The 26562-nt window shown below is 46.2% G+C and overlaps 1 protein-coding gene across 1 annotated transcript; it reads right to left on the reverse strand.

The window, feature by feature from the left end:
- Positions 1 to 553: 553 nt before the first annotated feature.
- LOC142494650 (uncharacterized) lies at positions 554 to 26562 on the reverse strand. Its single transcript, XM_075599083.1, has 5 exons — positions 26494 to 26562; positions 24407 to 24464; positions 22806 to 23075; positions 1854 to 1931; positions 554 to 1488 (listed from the first exon to the last, which is right to left on the reverse strand). Exons 1-5 carry the CDS (start codon positions 26560 to 26562, stop codon positions 554 to 556), a joined length of 1410 nt encoding a protein of 469 aa, XP_075455198.1.

A 26562-nucleotide genomic window follows, 5' to 3' on the forward strand; every position in this document is an offset into this window, starting at 1 on the left:
CACACACACACACACACACACACACACACACACACACTCAGTGTGTGTGTGTGTGTGTGTGTGTGTGTGTATATATATTATTATACATTCTGAGATGTTATTGAAACAAGAACACACAAATGATTAAAGGACAAAATTAGAATGCCCAAGCAAGGCAAAGGTAAGTAATAATTTACACATAATCCTGCTGTACACGTACAAGAAAGATGTTTGCAGTTACTTAGGTGTTTTTATAATTGCATGTGACTAATATGCATATGCAATTCTTACATCAATTAACACACCCAAATGCAATGTTTTGCTGCAAAGTCAATGGCAGCTTCTCTAAACTTTGCAACTGGTTCCAGGTGGACCATTACTGAACAGACGATTAATACATAAATATTTATAACACTATTCATTAATTGAGTGTTAACATTTCCAAAACTTCACGTGTACAAGAACATAGTTGAAAGTTTGGAAACAACACAGTCTTCAGCATACATACAATATTAATTAGATAATGTGAAGTCAACAAAACAAGGGCAGAGACATATTGAGTGAATTATAACATTTATTTTTTTTGTTCCTTTTGTGAGCGAGTAACAGGCCTGCTTGTTGTCTCTTGCATTTTTTTTTTTCGTTTGCCACCAACTTTCGCCACAACAGAGCCACTTTGAGTGGCCTCTGGCACTTCACGGGCAGGGCTTATGGGCAGTGACTCACCTACAGGGCTTGTGGGCAGTGACTCACCTACAGGGCTTTTGGGCAGTGACTCACCTACAGGGCTTGTGGGCAGTGACTCACCTACAGGGCTTTTGGGCAGTGACTGTTCACCAACAGGGCTTGTGGGCAGTGACACATGTGAGCAAGTTGGTACACCGTGCACAACACATGGTTGGTCCGTTTCATCTTTCCTGGTCAGTACTAACTGCTTGTGCTGTTGTGTTTTTGTGGCCTCCTTTGTAGGTGTCAGCTGGTGATGTAGTACAGATGGCAGCGGTAGGATGTCGTCAGGAACCTGCACACCAATGTGTGCTACTTGACCGGTAACATTGGGACCTGGTGACTGAAGATCAGATGAATGTGGTGAGAAGTGGCCAGCATGTAATGATCCAGCCTGTGAGGTGTTGAATTGGGGTACATTAGTCATTCTCCAGTAATTAGCTTGGGTTTGCTGAACAACTAATGCTTCGAATGAGGTGTTGATTTTTTGCAACTGTTTAGGCACTTCAATGAAGACTCTGTGGAGATGTGCCAATTGTGATACTGTTTCTTCCTGCAGTCCAATCATCCTTTCCAGCACTGTCATCATGTCTGAATGGCGACGATTTTCTGCGTCCACTATTTTTCCCTCTGAAGCTACAATTGCATCGTATGTGGAAGTTGATGGACGATTTGGCGGTACAACAGTTTCTATTGGCACCTCTTCATGGTCACTTGATTGTATTTCAGTCTCTTCTGCGGCGTCATCCTCATCATCCTCATCATCCTCATCACCATGATGTTCTAAAAAGAAATGTACACATTATTAAATGGCATGTTAATGTATGCTGTGTTACTATGTAATTGTACTGTGTCCTAAGTAACACCTAACATGTTAGCATACGTTTTATAACCTCACATTAAAAACTACCTTGACTTACAAATAATGTTTGGACTCAGTATGAAATATGAATGAATGAAAAGTTGCTCTAAACTCAGAAGTCCTACATGATAGTTCACATCACTAACACAATACATGTTGCCTTACACTTAATTTTCACTGACACTAAGTAATCCTATTTAAAGAAGATGTGCAAAACAAATAATGAACATGACAACATAACATATAGAAGAGCACATATTATATGGCCACCAACTGATACACTCACCTTGTAGTTGTGTTGAGCTGGCTGACCCAGGTGAAGACACTTGTTCCATCTCAGGTGACACATGTCCTCCAGGGGCAACTATATATAACAATAACATAAGTTTGACATTTACATGTGTAAATATTGAACAAACACTTATTGTATGTTCTGTATTTATGATTAACTAACAACATCAGTTCCTTAACCGAAAATGTGTGTGAAAGTGAACATAAATAGTTGTAATAACACTGTACATGCCTGTGTACTTAGAAGTTTTGCGTTCCCTAACATACAACATACTATGTTTCTGCAGTAATGCGTGAGGATAAATAGATTAAATTTGTACCTTAAAATCATATGTTGTGTAGTGATATCAGTATCATAATGTACATAACTATCATGAGATGACCATTCACAATGGTTATCATGAAGGTGGTCATATTGCAAAAAGTGTTGTTTTTGGTAGAGGATATGTGTGGTACATTAATCGAAGATGTGGCACACCTGAATGTGGCTGTGACTCAACAAGACAACACATGCAGTGTGTGATAATGTGTCTTTGATAGTAGTTCAACTATAGATATGAGTGAACTAATGTGTGACGTACGCTTTGATAAGTAATGAGTTGCTGGGGCATTTAGTAGCTAAAGTGAAGCTTTCAAATGAGTGTGATTAACTTCAGTTGTGCTAGTCAGGTTGTAATAACGGTATTCCCTTCCCCAAAAAGCCTAATCAGCCACACCTTTCAATTACTTGAAACAGGTGAAAATGGTGTGAACTAAGTTGACCCTAAAATGAGGCTGCAATTAGTTTGTGTGCTGAACCCCACCCCCTCTGTTGAAGTGTATGCTGTGATGAGATATTAATTGCAGCTGCTTTAACACAATGGTAGATGAGCTAAATAGTCGTGTGCAGTTTTTAAGTTATGAAAACAATGACATAAAATATGATACGTGTGCCTCATTATGCTGTCTGTATATGAGTTAAAGCAAAAATGGACCTTTTCATAAACAACTATAGATGTGTTAGTGCAAGTGATGTTTGTAGGCCGTTGCATGCAATATATTTGATGCATGCTTAAAATAGGCAGTAATGTCATGTTTGTCGGAGTAAAATAAATAAAATACACAATAATATTCTACATATTTCTGTTCTGTACCTGTAGCTAGTAATAATTTCTGATTAACATGTGTTACACATGTGTACTACCCTGTTGTTCCCCATCTTCGCCCACCATCAATTGCTTCCACTGCAGCTATGCATTTTGGGAATTCACATGTAAATGAGCACGCAATGGCACGTGCTATATTAGTTACTGCTTTTAGTAGGACTACTACATATATGTCTATTTTGAGATATATATATATACAGAATCAGACATATACATATATAGATGCAGGTATGCTTATATTGTGAAGACAGTATAAAAAGCAGTGTAAATATGCAAAATAAGTGTAAGCAACGACACGCCTAGTACAGTAATATTTATCACCTGCTGGAAATTGTGACGGATAAATTCCAATGTCACGGTCACCAGCCAAGCCTTCCACGACGACGGTAAGTAATTTTGGCCGAAGCAGCTCCTCCAATGGAGTCAATATGAGACGTTGTGGTGTGGGCCCACCTCCAGTGCCAGTAGCATGCACGCATTGGTCTTGTATTTTCTTTTTCAATTTGGACCTAATATCATCAAATCTTTTCCGACAATGATACTTGTCCCTGACACGATTCCCACAGGCATTGACACCAATGACTATTGTGTCCCACATTTCTTTTTTGCTTGCTGCACTTGTCCGCCCTTGAAAAACATATAAAAGATATGAGGTGAATTAATAATAATATAAGCACCAGTTTCCTACACTGCTAGCTGTTCCAAGAGATAGCAAACATGCTGTTTTATGTGTAATATGTGAAGCACATGAGCATTCACTACTAAACCTATACATGTAAGCAAGGTTGCATTCATATTGTATGCAGTTCTGGCAAATTGACCGCCTGTGTTTATTTGTCCTTGTAAGGCATGATAAAAAGCTGTGTTTCCACACTAATGAACATAGAAAGATATTGTGTACCCATATTTGCATATGAACAAAACTCAGATGACCTAGGATCACATGTATTTGAATAATAAATGTAAAGGTACACTTACCTACTAAATGTCCATAGCTACTGTCATAGTGCTCCAGAATGCCAGTGACAAGAGCTGTATTTTCCTGGTCATTGAAGCGAGGATTACGTGGCTTCTCCACACATTTCTTCCGAGCAGGTTTAGGGTCAGAGCTTGGCTGGTGCTGACTGGACTCTCCTTCTTCCAATGGAAGAGCCTCCAAAAGCTGGCCACCAGCAAGCACGCCACCACCATCCACCCCATCAGCAACTGCGCCACCAGCAGCACTCCCAGCACCAGCACTCCCACTCCTAGCACCAGCACTCCCAGCACCAGCACTCCCACTCACAGCAACAGCACTCCCACTCCCAACAACAGCACTCGCACTCCCAGCAACACCACTCGCAGCACCAGCACTCCCACTCCCAACAACAGCACTCCCACTCCCAGCAACAGCACTCCCACTCCCAGCAACACCACTTGCAGCACCAGCACTCCCACTCCCAGCAACAGCACTCCCACTCTCAGCAACACCACTCGGTGCACCAGCAACATCACTCCCCTGAACAGAACGTTCACTCCGACGCGTACTCGCACGAGTAGCAGTCCCACTCCCACCAGCATCACTCTTCCCACGCTTTGCGGGCATACTTCCAGCACTCACAAAAAACAGACAAGAAATGTACAGGCAATCACACGAACCACTTCCACATATAAAACAAGACAAAGATGTAAACAAAACAACAAAGGACAAAGCTCACCCAATACACAACAAGTCTCTCAGTCAATATGCAAATCTTCAATCGTCCAGCTCTGTGCGTCTCTCTCTCTCTCACTCCCAACAACACAGAGAATGATTAGCAGTACACGTTGCCTTTAAATATGGCGCGCAATCAAATACATGCTTGTTTCGCCTGATTCAGCAAGATTTGTGATTGTGCAACCTAACAGCACCCCGCCACGCACGCCGATACACCTGTGTGTGATCGGCTCATCATCGTGAGAGTGGTCGGATTTGTTTTCGGCTTGATTTTGAATGTATTCGGCACTTACTGCATACGGAGAGGGAAAAACGCCAATAACATGACTAATCGATAAGCTTGCCGATTTCACATAATCGTCGCTTACTGCATGAGGCCCTTAGTTCCTTCAAACCAAAAAGCTGTCTCACATTTTAATCTGGTCAGTAACTGTTATATACGCCTATAATATATATTATCTCTGACTCTGGATGCAACGTCTTGTATATAATGTATATCGTGTACATTTATGTAACTGTATTTGTAACCATGTATTATTTGTCATCTTAACTCTATGCCCAGGACATACTTGAAAACGAGAGGTAACTCTCAATGTATTACTTCTTGTTAAAACATTTTATAAATAAATAAATATTCTGTGAAGCCACTTTCTGGTGCCGTGGAATAGGCTTTTCATTTGAATGCAGCGGTTCTCTTCTCCAGCACAGGAAAACAGCCTTGTATATTAAACATCTGCCTTTTCTGAGATCTTACATTTGTTTCACCCTGTATAAAAATGGTATGGATAAGGTTCCTCATTCTTGGGCCCCTGCTTTTGAATGACAGACATAAAAAAAATAGAACAAATAGTCATATTAGTCGGAAACTAAAATGTTGGTGTTTTAGCTAATGCCTATACCAGTGTTTCCCAACTCCAGTCCTCAGGGAACCCCCACAGGTCAGGTCTTAAGGATATCCCTGCTCCAGCACAGGTGGCTCAGTCAAAATGACTGAGCCGCTGATTGACCCACCTGTGCTGCAGCAGGGATATCCTTAAGACCTGACCTGTTGGGGTTCCCTGAGGACTGAGTTGGGAAACATTAGCCTATACAGATATACCAACGTAAGCAGGTTGAAAGAAACAAGCTTACGTGATACTTGCTTTTAAATTAGAATGGTTTGAATTGATATCCATTAGTATTAATCATTAACAACATTGCCATATTCAGTCAAACCTTTTTTCAGTTGTTACAGCTGTGATAAACATTACCAAGCCATTCTAACAATACAAATTATTTTCTATATCCACATATTTCAAAATTAATTATTCACATGATATTCTCTAGAATCTTTTAGCTTACTCTAAACTGTTGTAATGAGCTTGTTAATGGGGAAGAGAGAGAAACAGAGGGAAAAAAGATGAAAACAGGAACAGCTTTCTGGAGTGATGGACTGGTGTTGTTTGTGAAGCAGTAGTAGATACCCAGAAAAAGGTTTAGAACAGCCCTCCCACAGATACATGTGCAAGTGCAAATGAACAGTGCTATATATTAAGCAGCAAGAATATTTCGATCACTTATAGTGGCAAAGAAATATTTGTGGCTTCAATCACTGTTAACGTGCAAAGTAGTATTTGTGGCTTCTATCACTATTATTGTGCAAAGAAGTATTTGTGACTCTAATCACTATAGATAACTTATTTAAAGTGTAGTTGTGTCATATACACAATAAAAAAGGTGATCAAATTATTGCTCAAACCCTCCAGTGGGAACTGTTTCCAAAAGTTCCCCCTGTTACATGTACTCTCCAAACCCAGGGGGAGCATAAAATGTCACCCAGACTAAAAAGAGAAGAAAAACACCCAGGAAAAAGGGTGTTATATGTGTCTAGTGGTATTGTCAAAAGATAGATGAAAAAAGATAAAGGCACCATCTAAAATGAATACATCTGGTCATTTAAAGATGCATTAACCAATTATAATAGCCAATAGTCTAACGTCAACAAGAACAAAGTCTGAGGTGCAGATTGGCAATTTGGCAAACAAAGCATTTTTAAAAATAATGATCATTTACAATTCAAATTATGTTTTCAATTAAAAGCATTGGTTGTTGAATAATTCTTACTAACTGACACATCCATTCATCTATTGAAATAGCCTAGAGAGGTAATAATTTAAGAATTAATTTTAATCCTTTCCTCTGATGTATGGCCTTCAGCCCAGCAATATATACAGCCTCTTCCAGTTGCAAGAGGACTATGCATCGCTAACCTTTTGCAGCATATTCTCTAAAGGCTGGAGAACAACAGTAAATATTATTTTGAAATGTCTAAGTTTAGAGTATTTGAAATCTTAATTTCCTGTGGGATCACAGCAATGATTTATTAGCTGTGTTGGAAACTACTGTGTATTCTGCTTGTCAGAACATAAGATATACAAGTCAGCGAGTCAGCATTTATAATGTGTATTTCTTCTCCTTAAATCAATGTGTGTCATTCTCTTCTGCTTGAAAAATGAATATAGGTAGCCACTACAGTTCAATAGAGCGCTTGAATGTAAAATGTTGAATTTTATTAATTTGCAACTTCAAAATGAAACTTTACAAGCACTAATATAGGATACAACAACTAAACATGACTAACAACTACATCACAGCGTAAAGGTGGAAAAATCTGTGTGTTGGGGGGGAAGGGGATAGTTATGACAGTCAGGGAGTTCTGTGAGAGAGCCTTGGTCATGCATGAAGACTAGGGTCTATTTACTATGCACATCAAAAACTGTTTGAGAGTGTCCAATTGTACCTTCCTTTAAAATCCTTTTATATGCCATATATGCAATATTCTTGGTTGAAATATATTTATGTTCTTAATCCTTAGACAATTCAAAAAAATATTGAGAGATGTATGCTGGCCTAGGTATTACCCGAGTAGACAAAAAAGAATGAATGGATTGGAAACCAATCAAAAGTCTGTGACATCATCACATAGGTGAATAAATTGACATGGCAGTGGGCCGAACATATCACAAGAAGAAATTACCATTGTTGGACAGGAATGGCACTCAACTGGTGATATCAAACACCAAGAAGATGACTAATGAACATGGCAGAAAATATTAGGTTCTTTAATAATAAATCTGGCACACCAGAGGTTAATTTTAATGGCAAACTGTCGTGAAAATACAAGAATTGTTTTATTGCCGGTCACACCTCTGAAAAGGCCTGAATGTTTTTAATAAGACTGAGGGTATCTGGGGTCAACCCCAGGGCTTGCAAGTGAGGGATTGAAATGGCGTCGCAACTCTTCCCTGACAGAGGGGAATAAACTGCAACCTTTGAAATATACATTGAAAGGCATTCTTTGGGTGTTCTGTGGAATATCGGGGTGTGACCAAGACGACAGTCCAAAAGTGTGTAAATTTACTAAATGTGAAATGTTCTGGGTCTGAGCGATTCGCAAGAATAACAAATAGATATTTGTAACAGTTGCTATTACCCACATCAAATGATGCCAGACACTTTATGATTAGGGAGGTGCAAATGAAAGATATCTTTTCTCATGCAACAGTAGAAGTTAAAGTGTCATGTTTCATATCCAGGCAGCATATTAAGTAGAGATGGGAACATTTTTTTTTTGCGAATTTGGATTTGCAGTGGATCGTCCTGTTCCTTTGGTCCACGGATTTCAGCGGATCAATTTAAAAAAGGGCAATTCACGTTTTGTGGATTTGTTATTATTATTAACAATACACTCTGCAGATTCCGCAACCCGTGGACGGATTTGTAGAATCCAATGTGCGGATTCAGCAATCTGTTTGCAGATTCTTAAGAATCTACCAATTTATTGCTGAATCCGTTGGATTGGATTCTACAAATCCGTCCACAGGTTGTATCCAATGGCGGATTTTGATTTCATCTAAGTATTATAGAAATGAAGTTCTGACATCTTTTATATATTGAAGCAAAATTTAAAAGTAAAAAGAAAGGTTTTTCTGTAGAGTCATAAAACTGTCGAGAGCAGATTGATGAAAAGGGGTGGTTTGAGGACACACCCAGAAAATCTGTTTCTATGAATAGGTTTTAGAATATAAACCCTGAATCTGGGATTATGAGTTAGATTTCAACTAAGTCTCAATTTTCACTCAAGACCCTTTGGGAAAAGATCTGATCAATGTTATAAAAATGGAGGTGGCTACATGCTGGAATTCAATATATATGTTTGCACGTCTCCATGAGCAGCAAAAGGCGGTCAACAATTATGTAATGGAGCACGCCAGACAGAAGGCCTTTCTGTAGCCTAGACAGTGGCATATAATGGGAGAACTGTGTAGCCTGCTGAAGGCTTTTAAGGAAGCCACCGTTCTTGTAAGCTGTGGGAAAGCTGACATAAGCAAGATCATCTCTACGATTTTCCTCCTTCAAAAAACATAAATTGATATGTAGTATAAGGGTGACAATGATGAAAATGTGTCATGGTGCTCGTCTCCAATCAGGAAGCGGACCCGCATGGCTGAGATAGGGATGCAGAATAACCGACCAGAACCAAGGGACAGAGTCCTGTTAGAGTATCCGTAGTTGGTAAGCTGGTAGGAGGTCATGGCTGGCGGCAGTGGTGCAAAGTCCAGTAAACAGGCAAAGCATCAGAGCTGGCAGAAAGCAGTGAGGTCGGGGTCACAGTCTGGGGTCTGCAACAGGGGAATCCAAACCTCAAAAGGGTAAAGTGGTAACTGCAAACATTAGAACCTTGCTCGGTGACTCCCACCAGGAAGTGCAGCCTTATATAGCAGGCTTATGTGGTAATGTTTGGGGTTTCTCAGAGCTTGTTGGGAATCTGTGTGTTTATTAACTATGTGCAGCTGGTCTCAGCTGCTTTTGGGAGGGTAGTGGCCCCTACCCCCCAAGGTTTAAGCTTGCCCCTCCCCACTTTCCAAGTTCGCAGGTCGGTTTCATTTTGCCAGGTTACAACAAATCCAATGCGATTATTCTTCCTGTAAATATACAGGTTAATAAGAATTTTAACCCAGGTGATTGTTAGGACCTGCTACGGCCATGCCTTGAAAGTGGCAGCTGGTTTAAGATGCTTTGGCTAAAGGGTTAAACTAAATTACCCTTTTTCAAGAGAATATATAGGTATTGCACTGTGTATTTTTGTCACATTGGAAGTAGCTTTGGGCATCTTTGTTTGTTTTTTGTTAAATAGCAGGCTGCCAGTAACCAAAATAGCTCAATTGAGCAGAAAGTGCAGGCAATCTGTAAAACCCGAACTGGCAGAAAAACTCGTCACGGATCGAGCAGAATCCTTACAAAATGATGATAATGAAATGGTGGCAATGATGGCTAAATTGATTGAATGCCTGATAAATGACCTCTGTGTTGTCAGTATTAAATGGAGAGAGAAGTCTCTCTCAACATAGAAGAGAAGAAACTAATGCTCTCACAATGGAGGAACACACATTCCCAGCTAGCTCAAACTCCTACACCCACCACATCATGAATATATATTTATGTCACAAAAGAGTGCTACTGGGCATGGCAAATGTATACAACAAAAGACAGGGGTGCCCAATGCTACATCCAATTGACAAAACATGGTAATAAGTATAAAGTTTAAATACTTCAATAATAATAATAATAATTACTTGTGTAGCCATGCATGTAAAATGGTCTGCAGTTGTCTCTCCTGCTGGCAGTAAACCTGGTAAGTACAGGGATGCCAGCAGTAATCATGGAGGTTTGCCCTCACACCCTGGTGAGGTGCCCTATGTATGGATGGGAGTGGCTACATGCTCTGAGTCCACAGTTAGTGACATCAGAAATGTGCCTGTTTCTTGAGGTATGTAAGGCACAGCACCGCCCATAGTTAGTGTGTTGGAGGGAGAGCGGTAGAGAGAGTTAAAGGAATGAAGGGCCCACTGGTGCAGTAACTAGTGGCCCGCTTTTACATTAAGCCTGACAAGGCCACACTGTGTCCAGGGACCTGGCACAGGGGTGATCTCCCTGTGGGGAGAGGGGATCCCACTCCATTGGGAGGGCGTACCTTTTCAAGGGACAGCACGGCGAGATGTGTGGCTGAGCTAACTGCTGCAAGGGGCAGTCTGTTCACATCATCATCAATAAAGATGCCCTGTTCAAAGACAACCCCACTGTGTGAGTGTGAAGTTACTCTCCAGTGGAAGTCACCACCAAGAAGGAGTTCCTCATCATAACCATCTCCCTGCGGATGCAGAGATCCTGATGAGGTGGAGGTGCTGCACGTGATATAGGTAGGACTCGCACACACTACCTCAGCTGCCTGTGTGGATTGACAATCCCCGAGTACCATCATGCGGGAGACTCAGGAGTCCTTGTGATGATCGTGAGGGTTTGGCCCGGGATTAAAGGGGTTACCCCCCAATTGGCCACCCTCTAACCTCACCAGGGAGACAAGGGGGCTGAGGCCCAGAAAGGTGATTTAACCCTTGTTATAACATGAAAATGCTTATTCCCCTGTTCCCCCATGTTTTATTGTTTCTGGATCAGTGTCTGCATAACACACACACTGGGGTTTAAGGGGTTAATAAGCTACAGTTTAAGAAAATACCACTGTATTGTGTCTTTTAAGGAAATCTAGACTTCAAAAGGCTTAATTGAAGTTGAATGTGAAAAGCAGAAGGGTTTTTTAGTGTACAGTATGTTAATACCTGTTTGCAGGAAGCTAGAGTGGAGGTGAGCATTATAACTCACACCTTACAGCAAAAGGTATCCTGCCAGAGTAATCTGAACCCAGGTAACAAATGTCCTCCCTGCTTCAAAGGTTTTATTGATGGGGGCAAGGGTGGGGCAACCCAAAGAGGACATCAGGATTAGTGACCTTATTAAATATAAGAATATTATGAGATGTCCTTGGCCGAACATGCTAAGAGTTACATATGTGTGTTCGTGGGATTTAGCCCCACCTGATAAGTCTAAACACTTGACATCTACCAGCTACTAAGGGCCAGATATTAATATCTCTCTTAATTTTAATATTACACTGTAATGTTTGGTCTCTCTGGGAGCGTCAGGTGTGATGGAATGTATTAATATGTCTCACCTGCCTGTAAGTACTACTGAACTGAAGTTATGAAGTTATGTAAGTATTTACAGCAGATATGGAATTTTGGTTCCATTCTGCTATGGTAATAAGCAGGAAACACATCCTGCTGGAATTTACAAAAACCTGGGGATCAAAGGCTAAATTGCTTAATTACTTATGCTTGGCCCAACTGACCAAAGGAACTGACCAGTTTAAGTGTGACATTTCACACGAAACAATGGAAGTCCAAAATCAGCTTCAAAAGCTTCAAAGGGACTTTTGCTAGACGGCTCGGCGCCGTGACTGGGAAAGAAGGGTTAAAATGATATATAAGTCAGAGCCACTCTTTACCCATTGTCTTCATGTATTGTCTTCATGTATTGTCTTCATGTCTTCATGTCTGCATGTCATCAGGCCTGTGTCTTTATGCAAGGTCTTGGGATGATGCAGGTTTTGCTGTATGACTGCCAGTCCACATGGTACTGTTTTCATCATTGCCATCTTTAAGTAAGAGCCTATATTTTGCTGTTATTTGTACATTTTGTGTGTTCACCTTTATCAAGGAATAAATTACATTTTATCATATCTAAGTCTCGTCCCAGTTCAGACCCAGGTATATACAGTAGCGACATCTTTTATTGCACTGAATGCCGCCGGCAAGCCGGGATCTACCCCAGCTGCCGCCAGTAACAACCGCGCGCCGCCGCGTTTCCCCCACGCACCCCCCCTCCACTTCGCGCGCAATTTAAATCCCTTCCCGACCCCGTACAAGGCTCCTGCTATGCCGCTCTGCTTCCCCGCACCCCCGCTTACCTTCATTTGATCTCCAGGGGTGTCGGGGAAGCCTGCGGAAGCTGGGGAAGACGGGGAAGCCGGGCGCGCATGTTACTGTGACGTCACAGTGCGCCGCCACGCGCCGCGGCTACCCGCTTCCCAGACGCATGCAGCCGGCGGCTTTTACTCGAATAAAAGCTGCCGCTGCTGTATATATATTTATATATATTTTGTGTAAATTACAGCCTGCCATAAAGTCACTGTGACAAGCTTGTAATTAACTTGTGGCAGCGGTGGGATTGAACTGGACCTGTATTACTAGTGTTCTGCGGGATATAGTGGGAATTTGATGGTAATTGCGAGTTCCTGGGACCAAAGATATTGAACACACAGTGTACAACATATAACACAAGATATGGCACCTCCTCACTCTTCCCCTACTTGTGAGAAGCATTGCCTCCAGAACCAAAGTGCCGGCCATCTGTCTGACTGGAGCCGGGCACCGAGACCGGAGGAGTGCATCAAGTCGATGCGGGGATCAGCAGCCAGCAAGGCTGAGAGAGAGACAGCAATGGGTGAGCATGAAACCCGGCAGACTGAGCAAAGATCCACAGCTGCAGCCGCTGTAACCATCAAACCGCCCGGAGAGCAGGGAATGGACCCAGCTCCGGGACGGCAGAGACTTGTGGAGGGAGCGGGTGGTCTCGGAGACCATGGAAGTCTTGCACCAGGAGAGGTATTGGCCGTTGCGGCGGCCAGTCCATTTTACCCAGAATTGCTGGCCCTGATGTTTGCGCAGGGAGAGATGTCCCCGGCAGAGCGGCTCGGGCAGCTGAAGCTGGCAATGATCCGACCCGCTTATCCCCTACCCTAGCCCGGCGCTCAAGCATCTCCGCTCTGCACTCCGTTGCCCCTTGCTGGGGCTAGTCCACCGGCGGTGGAGAAGCTCTGCAATGAGCCCAGCGCACAAGCAACTCCGCTCTGGACTCCGTTGCCCCTTGCTGGGGTTAGTCCACCGGTGGCGGAGAAGCACCGGCAGCTGCTGCGGCACTGCCAAAAAATGGGCCACAATAATGCCCAGTGCCCTGACCGTGCACGGTCAGGCGAAGAAGCCCCTCAGAGCCAGCACTCACGAGCTGCGGAAAAGGTGACCCAGTTAGCGGCATCCTCTGATCGCTCCCGCCCACCCGGGGTGACAACCCTCCTCGGGACGTCTCCTGGAGAACCTGGATGGGCTGCATCAGCAACAGCGGCGGAGAGCAGCGGCCATCCACCGGATCCCGGCGGAGAACCGGCGGAGAAGAAGCCGCCACTCCGGCATCCTGCCGGCGGCAATTTTATTTGGGGGAGGGTTGGGGTGTGCGGGAGGTGGGTGTTTCACATTGTTTGGCGGAGTCAGCGATTCCCAGCGATGACCGGAGCCCCACAATCCACGCCGGCGACCCTGCATCAAAGCCGGGTACTGCTGCGGCAGCTACCCGGGGCTCGCCCATGGCGGCGGCCACTCCAGTCCCCCTGCAATTGGGACCTACGAAGGCGGCGGTCTCTGCGGGGACCAGCAAGGTAAGCCAGACCAAGTCGCAGACTGACCCTGACTTGTTTTTCCCTAAGACTGTACCCAGTTGTTTCACTATAGGGGTGACCGGGGGGTGGCAGGAGATAGGGGTACCAGGGGAGGGGAAGGAAGTGCAGCTTGTAGGGCAGCCAGGCTTCCCCATTACCTGGGCGGAGCAGCAAGGGGACTCTCAGTTAAGAGCCCCCCTGTTGCAGCCTTGCTATGGGCTGGAGGTACCAGGGGTTGTGGCACAGTTAGACCACCCCCAGATTACCTGCCAGCCAGGAGCTAAGGTGGGTGCATCTGCACCAGCAACCCTGAGCTCATCCCCGGTAATGGGGAGACAGTGTCAGGGAGATGGCCTCACTCAGGTGTCCCTAGGATCCAGGTTAGGATTAGCTAGGGAGGAGCGGAGTGAGGGGAGGCTGCAGGTAGGTAGCCAGCATCAGTTCTCAGTGGGAGAAGAAGGGCTAGTGGTAGCCGGGGAGGTACAGCAGCAGGTATGGCAGCTAGAGTCCCCCATTATCCTGGCCGAGCCTCAGAGGGTTTCTCAGATCAGCAACCCCCTGTTGCAGCCTAGCTATGGGCTGGAGGTATCATGGGCAGTGGCCAGTTTGTGCCACCCCAGAGATACCTGCCAGCCAGGAGCTAAGGCGGTTGCATCTGGAGAGATGCCCCTGAGTTCATCCCTGGTAAGGGGGAGACAAGGTCAGGGAGGTAGGTGCACTCAGGTAGTTCCAGGGTCCGGGTTAGGATTGCCCAGGGAGGAGAGGAGTGCAGGTGGGCTGCAGGGAGGTAAGCAGCAGGCTGAGGTGCTGGGCCTAGGGGAGGCTAGGCAGGGAGACACCATGGAGGTCAGTGGGGTGTTAGGCAGCTGGCAGAAGTTAGGGATGGGCTAGGTAGGCAGAAGGTCCCTTGTTCTGACTGGCCAGGAGTGACCCCTCTGACAGATCCCCCTGGGTTCCCAATGGAGAGGCTGTGGGTAGAAAGGCAGCCAGGGAGGAGAGTCAGGAGTATAGCAGAGCAGCTACAGGTGGGCACAGGGCCAGGGCAGGTAGGGTCCCTACAGAATAGTGACATAGCCCTTTCCCAGACTTGGTTGAAAGGAAAGAGACGGTCTGTGCTGGATAGCTGGTCTCCTGCAGATGCAGAGACATGCCAGTCTCTGGGCAGTGTGTAGCCTGGACTGCACCGGGGCCCCTTCACCATGGACTTGGTTCCCAAGGCACTGGGTGGGGGGCAGAGGGAGGCAAAAGAGAATGCCCGGCAGCCAAGGTGGAGCCCGGCTCCACAAGATCTGGACTTTACAATCCACCGGGCCAGGACAATGTACTGGTCATTGCCAGAGGACAATTTTGCCAGGCCAATCCCTCAGGACTTATTAAGTGTTCAAGGGCACCAGTGGTATCCCAGGGCCAGGGGGAGGCCGCTGGGGTACCCGGCACCCCTTGAGCAGGGGAGGTGTGACGATCGTAAGGGTTTGGCCCGGGATTAAAGGGGTTACCCCCCAATTGGCCACCCTCTAACCTCACCAGGGAGACAAGGGGTTAACTGGGCTGAGGCCCAGAAAGGTGATTTAACCCTTGTTATAACATGAAAATGCTTATTCCCCTGTTCCCCCATGTTTTATTGTTTCTGGATCAGTGTCTGCATAACACACACACTGGGGTTTAAGGGGTTAATAAGCTACAGTTTAAGAAAATACCACTGTATTGTGTCTTTTAAGGAAATCTAGACTTCAAAAGGCTTAATTGAAGTTGAATGTGAAAAGCAGAAGGGTTTTTTAGTGTACAGTATGTTAATACCTGTTTGCAGGAAGCTAGAGTGGAGGTGAGCATTATAACTCACACCTTACAGCAAAAGGTATCCTGCCAGAGTAATCTGAACCCAGGTAACAAATGTCCTCCCTGCTTCAAAGGTTTTATTGATGGGGGCAAGGGTGGGGCAACCCAAAGAGGACATCAGGATTAGTGACCTTATTAAATATAAGAATATTATGAGATGTCCTTGGCCGAACATGCTAAGAGTTACATATGTGTGTTCGTGGGATTTAGCCCCACCTGATAAATCTAAACACTTGACATCTACCAGCTACTAAGGGCCAGATATTAATATCTCTCTTAATTTTAATATTACACTGTAATGTTTGGTCTCTTTGGGAGCGTCAGGTGTGATGGAATGTATTAATATGTCTCACCTGCCTGTAAGTACTACTGAACTGAAGTTATGAAGTTAGGTAGGTATTTACAGCAGATATGGAATTTTGGTTCCATTCTGCTATGGTAATAAGCAGGAAACACATCCTGCTGGAATTTACAAAAACCTGGGGATCAAAGGCTAAATTGCTTAATTACTTATGCTTGGCCCAACTGACCAAAGGAACTGACCAGTTTAAGTGTGACATTTCACACGAAACAATGGAAGTCCAAAATCAGCTTCAAAAGCTTCAAAGGGACTTTTGCTAGACGGCTCGGCGCCGTGACTGGGAAAGAAGGGTTAAAATGATATATAAGTCAGAGCCACTCTTTACCCATTGTCTTCATGTATTGTCTTCATGTATTGTCTTCATGTCTTCATGTCTGCATGTCATCAGGCCTGTGTCTTTATGCAAGGTCTTGGGATGATGCAGGTTTTGCTGTATGACTGCCAGTCCAGATGGGACTGTTTTCATCATTGCCATCTTTAAGTAAGAGCCTATATTTTGCTGTTATTTGTACATTTTTTGTGTTCACCTTTATCAAGGAATAAATTACATTTTATCATATCTAAGTCTCGTCCCAGTTCAGACCCAGGTATATATATATTTATATATATTTTGTGTAAATTACAGCCTGCCATAAAGTCACCATGACAGTCCTGTTGCCTACAAGTGCACCACCAGACACGACCATGTAATGGGGACTGGTTAGACCACAGGGGCCAATATGAGATTGGGTGGGTCATACTAAAGGGAATACCCGTTACACTTGGTCATTTAGTTAAACCCTTTGGCCAAAGCGTCGTAAGCCTGCATACCAAACGTCAAGGTACAACCAAAAATGCAGGTCCTACATTACACTGTGAACCCTTCCCTTTACCTCTGTATGAGGGGAAAGAACCATAGTAGGTCCTGTTGTTGCAGCAAAGTGAAAAGACCTCCCAAGTTAAAAAGTTGAGCAGGAGGGAGCTCTGGGGGGAGATGCTACCTAACTCCATACAACTGATACCAGTCAGAAATTGATTAACACACATTCCCAGCTAGCTCAAACTCCTACACCCACCACATCATGAATATATATTTATTTAAAAAAAGAGTGCTACTGGGCGTGGCAAATGTATACAACAAAAGACAGGGGTGACCAATACTACATCCAATTGACAAAACATATATGGTAATAAGTATAAAGTTTAAATACTTCAATAATAATAATTACTTGGTTATTTAGTTAAACCCTTTTGCCAAAACAACAGAGGAACATTAAATTAAACTTCTGGATGCTGCATCAAGCAGCTTATGTTGTTATGTTGGCTAGGGCCTTTGCAGAGACCCTTTTGGGCTTTGAACAAACCTGTTCAAAGTCCTGGAATAGGGACTCCCAGGAGGAGTTCCTCAGCAGTAAGCTGTCATTGGAACAGCGAAACGCGTAGAGTGTTCTTAGCTCAGCAGTGAGATTTGCAGAGTAGAGAGTGGGCCATCCTCCAATGTCCTCACAGCCGAGAAACTGGAACCAGAAGAGATGCAGGCAGAAGTGACGGATGCGGATGCACAGACTAACGAGGAAGTGGTGAGATCGCGACTCACCAGACACACTGAGACACTGTCTTTCCTCCTATGCCTTCTGTACATCACTAATGTGTAAGCCTTGATTTGTAAAAGCTATTATATAAACTACATTTGTACTTTCTATCTCCACCATGGTCTGTTTTCTCTTTCTGAGATCCACTGAGACCACCTAACATCACACCCAAGAGGGAGACATCATTGCCACGGATTGGGATATTGCTTTGATTATTTGCTCCATTGTGAGTAGACATTTTGGAAGTTTTTTCACTTAATTTTTCTTTACACAATATTATTGCACTATGTGAATTTTTCTCTTTTGCATGGTATTCACCACCGATCCCCTTATGTTTTGGAGAGAATCGTTTGGTAAGACCCTTGGAACAGGCTTTTTAAGGGTTGAGTGGAGGCATTTGCCTCTTAGTTTACTTCTTAAACACTTCTTGTCCTATGTTAGTGTTGTAGATTCAAGTCACATTTACACTTGTTCATTTGGTTAACTGAAATAGCACTTATATTTATATTTTTAACTGGCAGCTTATGAGGGAGTGTTAAGAGCGCCATCCATTGTTTTGTTCTAAAAGGTAACCCTTACCAACTGCACTAGCTTGCTGCAAAACTCTTTGCACAAGATGCTGATCTAGCAAATGGAGCAAAGAGTTACTGCCTCTGGTATTCTGACTCTCCCTGCAGTTACTCCCTGCAGTTACTCCCTGCAGCACAGCCAATCTACCCCGCAATGTGATTTGTTTATCCCGTGCTTACTATAGTGTCCATGATAATTCTATTCTCAAACAGGTAAAGGCTTCTGCTCTTGCAAAACATATGAAAACAATTGTATGCAATCATCAGCAGCCTGCGTGCCCCACATTGTGGTGTTCTGGCTCTGCAATACTATAGTGACCTTATAAGTCTGCTCTTAAGCAGCTAAGTGGTACTTACTCATATATATATATATGTAACGGGTATTAAAATCGCAGATAGGGACCATGTGGGGAAATCTACATCTGATACCAGTTTGGTGCAATAACTGATAAGCTCACAGGAGGCCTGAACCTCCGCCAATGGGAGCCTGGGGTGTATTCTGGAACGTATACTTACAGCTCCTCCACCTGTGCAGGGATTCCAGGTGTATAGAATGACCCCTGACACAGGACCCACAAATAGGAAACACATACCATGGAGTATATATATGTAACTGTTTACTATATGGGCAAAACAATAACATCACATCACATCAATAATAGCAACACAGCCGTGTCACCCTTAACCTGGCCCCACTGGGCCACAAGCCCCACCACTATACCCAAGTGTCCCAATAGTCCAGGAACCCACCCACTAGGCGTGATCAGTGCCTGTAAGGAAACCGGTATGTAGGTTAAAGTTGGTGCACTTGTAGAAATATCTGCCCGGTGCTCCTGCGCTCGGGTACAGCAACAACAGGAAAGGACCCGTCTGCGCCCAACGCTGAATCCGCAGCAATGGCGTCCTCTCCCAATCCAGATGATATCACCACACAGATAGTCTCTATCTTGAGTGATGCAGGACTGATCCCAGACACACTTGTCACACTGCTCCCTTCTTGTCGGAGCATGCAGCAGCGTCTGTCTCACTGACTAAGCTATTGCTAAAAGGGTAAAGTCCCTACCTTAGGGCCTTCCCTACACAGAAGCTACACATCTACTGGTGAGTTGGGCCTAGCTGGGGCCTAGAGGTAACCTGGCCTAATGTAGGAAGCCACTTGCTCCATACACACTACCTCCTCCTCCCTTCTCCCAGCTCCAACTAACTCATGTGCTTCACTGTCAGCTTCCTGACTCTGCACACAACAATGTATCCAAACCCAGCATGAGAATCTGTCAGACTTAGTGGCTGTCTGGCTGCATGTGATCTGGGTGAAAGTGCAGTCCCCAGAGACTGCTGGGAATTGTAGTCCACTCTGGGGCTTTTCCCTATGAGGACCACATGGGCGCCTCTCTAATGGCCGCCTACCACTCTCTGCGCCTGCGCTAGACTAATGGCCGCCGCACCACTTTTCTGCACATGCGCAACATTTAGGGGGCCCTGCACTACAGGTAATGGCCGCCGCGACTTCTCATATGCACCGCGCATGAGCGAACCCCGTGCCAGTCGCAACATGGCCGCCGGTACTCCTGGGGCTACACTGCGCTTGCACGACTTCCCGCGCATGCGCGAAAGCACGCAAAATGGCAGCGCCCTGGCACTGATGTCACTGGGAGCCCCTGCAACTGCCTGATATGGTACCCGCTACTCTGCACAGGTGAGGAGGGCCAGGGGGGACCCTGCTACATATATATTTAAAGTTTGAAGATGGCAACCTGCTGTGAGGAATCGAGGGACACGTTCAACACAACGTGTTCCCTCCTCCCTCACCTCACGGGCCGCAGCCGCCACTATCTCGGCTCCCCATTTGGCTCTTGCTCGCACGGCCGCAACTTACGGGTTCCTCCAGGGCCGCGCACACCAGCCCGCCGGCGTTACGGGGCATGCAGGGACCCGCGCTTCTTCTGCACTGCCTGCCTCTGTTGGTCCCGCCCACGGCTATCACGGGACTTCATTCTACGCACTAGAGCAGCACACCCGCTCCTGATCTTCCCCCCAGTTCCTGCTCCTATCCCTGTCTCTCTGGGGACGCGCCCCCGCTCCTCCCCCTGTCCCATAGGTCCTTGCTGGCTATTTAGTTCCTGCCCCCACACTCAGTCAGTGCTCAGCATAATCCTTGATAGCTCAGTGCTGTCTGGTCTTGTGCTTGGTTCTCGATCTTGTCTTTTCAGTCTCCACGTTCCTGACCCGGTCTGTCTGCGTACCTCCCCTGGATCTTGACCTTGGCCACCCCTCCACCTCGCTTACCTCTATACCCCCTTGACTCGGCTAATGGACCCTGACTATGCGGCTCTCTCTTCTTCCAGGCCATTGGCGTACGGACACGACTACTCTACCTTCTTTTACCCAGGATCCGGCAAGTACCCGACTAACCCTTCTCTTCAGCCCAGTCCCAGCTATGCTCAAATACCACACTCTGGGCACGCCCTCGTCTGCTGTATCTCTCCTTCCCACCTCAGTACCGGGGTCTTGTCAGGTTTGCGGGCAGCACGAGCATTACAAGTGTAACACATTTTGCCCCCCCCCTATCACAGATGGGGACCATGTGGGGAAATACAATTGTGTTACCGGGTGTGGTGCGTTACCTGATAGGCTCACAGAAGGCCTGAACCTCCGCCACTGGGAGCCTGGGGTTACCTGATTATTCGTTGAACACAGCGCCTCCACCTGTAAGGGCTCCCACCTTAGTGGGATGGTCCTCTTACAGGAACCACAATAATAAGACACGCACACCTTGTATGCTAATAACTGTTTACTATTGCTAATACTAATAACTTTGGTACCTGTACCACACAGAATAATGCATATAGCCATACACATAGAAGTGCCCCGGGTGCACACATCACCATAAATATTCCCTCCTCCAAAGTACTTGGGTGCTGGGCACCAATCCCCTGATGTCCCTTTATGTCCACACCCACTCAATGTGTTGGAGATAGCGCTATCCCTTGAAGTGTTAGTGCACTACTAAAGGTACCTGCCCGGGGCTCCAGCCCACGGGTGCCGCTATTCAACTGGGTTTGGATCCGCATGATCCGACGTGATGTCCTCCCATGCGTGGGGTGAATTCCGGTGTGGATAATATCACCACGGCTCCGCACAGTCTGTACCTTGGTGGGGATCCGTCTGCAGCCGGCAGGCCGCAGTCACTGCTTGGCATGGCCTCCGTGAAGATAGTCTATATATATATATAAGTCTCTGAGAAGGTAGTCTTTATATATAGAGGGTCTGAGCCCAGACCCAGGAATCAGGCTGCGCGCCACAGAGTGTATCTTTACTTAACCAAATAGCTAAAGGGGCAGATCTCCTTCTCTAAGGCCTGTCCCTGAAGCAACCAACAAACTGGGGCAAGGGTAATCTTTATCTAGGGCCTTTGGGGGGTTATCTGGCCTAGTGCAAGGGGCTACTGCTCCCCTGCACCCTCACTCACCAGCTCCCTGCTCCAATGCCAACTTCCAAGCCCGCGAAATGTATCCAAAAGCAACTGCCAAGAATCCTTGAGCCCTATTGGCTGTTCTGGGTCACCTGGGGCTTCCTCCTTAGGCCTCATGGGAGTTGTAGTCCCGTGGAGGCTGCTGTAACATTGGGGCCGCGTGCGCGATTGCACTGCGCATGCGTGACTACTGTGCACGCGCGTGCAAACCATCATGGCGGCCCCCGCTGGCCGGGTGCGCCGCGGAGCCTCCTGAGGCTCAAAACGCTCCCTGCTCCGGCCCCCACCTTTGGAAACAGCCGGCGGGTCCGTCGCTGGCTCCAGCGGCACCCGCGACTGCGCTGAGGCAAAGGGGGGGGGGGTCTCTGGGAGCCAGAGGGGACCGGGGCTACACAAGTAAGCCCCGATAAGCTGACTATAAGAGCAAAAATCGCCGTTTTTTTTGTTGGGCAAAAAAAAACATCGGCAGACGCGCGGCGATAAGCCACTTTTCGGCACTGACCGCCAGTTTTTCAAAAACGCTCCATTCTATAATCCCCGACCAGCTTATCACGGCTGATCGCCACTTTAGGATTGAGATGTCTTCTCCAAATCGTCCCGCCACAAAAAGTTGGCAAGACTTATGTATTATGTATTATGTATTTAGAAGGAAGTATGGTTTCCTGACGATCCTTGGTTTTGTCTTCCACCCAGAACTGATGGGAGAGGGCATCGGCCTTGACATTTTTCGAACCCAGTAGGAAAGAAATAATATAATTGAAACGGGAAAAGAAAAGCGAACACCGGCTTGTTGAGCCCCTAGGCGTCACGCGCCCTCGATGTAGAGTAAGTTCTTGTGGTCGGTCAAGATGCTGATAGGATTTTCTGTGCCTTCTAAAAGATGTCTCCATTCTTCTAGAGCTTACTTTATAGCTAGAAGTTCCCGATTACCTACGTCATAATTTTGTTCAGCTGGAGAAATTTTTTTTGAGAAAAAGGCACACGGATAAAGTCTGGCTTGAGGAGTCCTTCTCTGAGACAGAATAGCTCCGGCCCCGACGTCTGATGCATCCACTTCCAAGGTGAACGGTAGTTTGGGATCCGGATGTATGAGGATTGATGCAGAGATGAAGACGGTTTTCAGATGATCAAAGGCTTGGCTAGGTGCCGGCGACCATGATGTAGGATCCGCGCCTTTCTTTGTTAAGGCTGTAATGGGAGCTACCGCAGAATAGAAATTTTGAATGAACCTTAAACCTTAAACACGATGAGCATAAATGTCTGAGTAATTGGTCTTTACTGCTCTGTCTTATAAGTCTGAAGCAAAGGTAGAAAAGAAAGCAATCCCAATTGATACATCAATCCCATTTCTATCTGTTTCTCTGGGTTTTTTTCTGCGTGATGCGGATTTAGGCCTCGGTCCCGCTGCGCTCGTTGGCGCGGGCGGCCATGTCACGAGTTCCCCACCAGCAGGGGAATCCTCGCGAGCCGGTCCCGGTCCCCCCTGGCGGCACAGCTGACTACACGCTGTGGCGCGTCAGCCGCTAGGAGACACAAGAGAATGGTGTTTCCTAGCGTTGACGCGTCACGTGGTGTGGCTGTGAGCAAATGGGGAGGGGAGGCTTCGGGAGGAGGAGAGGCTTCGGGGAGCGGGGAGGAGTGTGGAGTGAAAGCAGGTGAGTGCCTGTCTGTGTGTGTGTCTGAGTGCGTGCGTGCCTGTCTCTGTGTGTATGTGTGTGCCCGAGTGCGTGAGTGCCTGCCTCTGTCTGTGTGTGTGTGTGTGAGTGCGTGAGTGCCTGCCTGCCTGTGTGTGTGTGTGTGTGTGTGTATGAGTGCCTGCATGTGTGTGTTTAAAGTTACCCTCAGCAGCTCCAGCTCCAGCCCGAGTCCGTGGAGGGAGGGGGGGAGAGTAGCGGGTCCCTCCGCTCAAGCCACGCCCCCCCTCCCTGTCAAGCCTCCCACTCCCGCCCACCTCCCGCTCCGGCTCCCGCATATCGCGGTCTGTGTATCTCAGCGCACCGCCTGTCTGCAGTGCGGGTGCGCTGACTCTGGGAGCGGGGCCTTAGCCTTAGCCATTTACCTTTTTGCAGCCTCCTCTTTCAACATCCCGATGTCACGTGGCGATATGTTCCCCTGACAACGGAACGTAATGTGGCACCACGCTATCCTGGCAACGCGTCGCTATTTGATGCTGCGGCACTGCAGAAGGAGGGGCGACAAATATTTAGCCTGCCCGGAGCACTGCAATGTATCGGTCCGGCTCTGCCTACGGATCCAGCAATGTAGTCTCAAAGTCTCATCAGTATTCATGTTTGCAATCTAAGAAGCCCTCAACATCAAATTCAATACTTACAACATGCATCTGTAAATTAATAGTTCCATCTTCTGGAAGTGTAGTTTAATTATTTTTAAGCCTCAGAATATGATTTCCAAACATCATCTATTGAGACACAGCGTCTCAGGAATAACTGGTGTTCTTCCATCTGCTATGAATTACAATATTTGAACAGTACATCTGCCATATAATATGATAGAAAATCACTACCACTAACCTTCTATTATCTTCAATTCAGCACACAGTGTATACGTTACATTTTTCAGATTTTCTTGCTATAGAAGAATAAAAAAGACTGACACGTGAGAAGGCGCAAAGCATAGTTAGTAAAGAATAACACAAAGTGTTTTTTGGGGATCTTTGCAGTTAAAGAGATGAAAGGAAAGCTGTAGAAAAATCTTTTCATGCAAAAATAATATTTATTCATTCTCTATTAGGTTAATGTTCATTATATCTAATTTTGGTACTCTTGTAACGTTAGAATTATTATAATAAATGATGGATCTTTTATTTGTTAAGCAAGATAAACATGCTAAGTTATTTTAGAATCTCTAGTAGTTTTAAAGCGGTTATGATATTTTACAAGATTGCTGTCAAAGCTGAAAAATCATGTGACATGTAATTAATGATAACCGATTCATGTCTATTTGTGTATATCCCTACATTGTGCACTGCACCCAAGGAAGATACTGTAAATAACAAGCCAGATGGATGGGAATATTAATAATGTTGCTGCCAGAGGGGCTACGATGCTATGTAATGCAGGCATTCTTTGTTTGTCACCAAACTGGTTAACTGACAGGCAGCATACCACATGACTTAAAGCCTATTAAAAAATATGTAATTGTATGACTTTCAAAGATATTTATTTTGGATTCAATAGACAGTGCTGTGCAGTATTTTGAATCAAATTTGCTCTAGTTTTGCAGCCAGGAGCATTTGATAAATAATGCTATGACGTTAAAGCAGAATTCCAAATTGTATGTATGTATGTATAGATAGCAGGGTCAACCCGGGTCCTGCTTACCGCCGCTATGTACGGGGAAACTGCCGGGTTGTCCTGGGAGGCACGGCGGCTCTGCAGGCGTTGGGTGCCGCCGCCAAGCGGGCGGACCCGGTGTAGGTGCAGGGGGACTGTCAGTGATGGGTGCTCAGGAGTAGATGGCGTGGGGAGTCCCGGTGACCTGCAGTGGCCCGAACAAACAGGCCGTCGCCATCTTAAAACATCTTGCGCATGGGCAGTACAGCGCAAGTACGGCCATCACAGAGAAGGCTCCGTAAGGGAACTGCAGTTTCCAGCAGCCCTATGGGCTGCCGAACACCTGAGCAGACACTGCCAATAGGGCTGCCTGGATCTCCTGCTCACCAAAGGATACTTTTCGCGCGCACAGGAGCACGCCAGTCGGAGCTGAGACAGCAAAGGCTTAGGGTGTGCATGTGCAGGGTGTCAGTGGCCCCTGCACTAGGCCAGCGACACCCTGTTAGGCCCCAGCTAGGTCCCGACTCCCCTCAGCTTGTGGTTGCGACAGGGACCAGCCCACCAGTTAGGGACAAGGCCACTATAGAACCATGTTGAGGGACACAGCCAGGACGCGTCTACGGACTGACGCTTCGGTGGTCTGGGACCAGACCACCCTCCAGAGAGAGAGGGACTGTATAGGTGGGACACTCCTGGCGGACACCACTCAACGCAGAGGCAGACTTGTCTCTGACGGCGGGGGACCATATGGCCTTCGTCTACAGTCTGCTTTACCGGGTGCCGGAGCACCTAGCAGATACAACAAGTGCACCAACTGTACACACGCTAGTGGGGCAGCGCTGTCTCACACACTTGGGTGGGAATTGCTACTTGTAGACACAAGGGTGGTTGGGTACCCACGGGCCACTCGGGACTTTGGGGGACTATCTATCCCAGTGTGGACATGGTGTGGGAAGGTGCTGGAAGGTACGGCTGTGCGTGGCCTAGTTGGTAGAATTGTACATTGTGATTGTTCTATTGTATACAGTAAAACTGTTACTCTTAGCAGTGTGTGTTTTATTGCATGGGGTCCTGTAACAGGGTTATCCCACATAGTAGGATCCCGTACAGGTGGAGGCGCTGTCACGGGACGAATCAGACACACCCCAGGCTCCCAGCAGCAGAGCCTCGGCCCTCCTGTGAGCCACAGGTAACACACCATACACATGGTAGCCACCATATCTCCCAGGGTTGGGGGAAAGTGCGCTACAATGGAGGAGCTGCTGAGATCTCAGACCTGGGGTGCCCTACTCAGCAGTCCAAATTAAGTCAATCTAATTTTTCACCATGCTTGTGCCCTCAAGACAGGAGGTCCATGCCTGGGCCTTCAAGGTCAAAGAAACACCCAGCCACAT

Source organism: Ascaphus truei, chromosome 5 (genome assembly GCF_040206685.1).
Source record: "Ascaphus truei isolate aAscTru1 chromosome 5, aAscTru1.hap1, whole genome shotgun sequence".
NCBI lineage: Eukaryota > Metazoa > Chordata > Amphibia > Anura > Ascaphidae > Ascaphus > Ascaphus truei.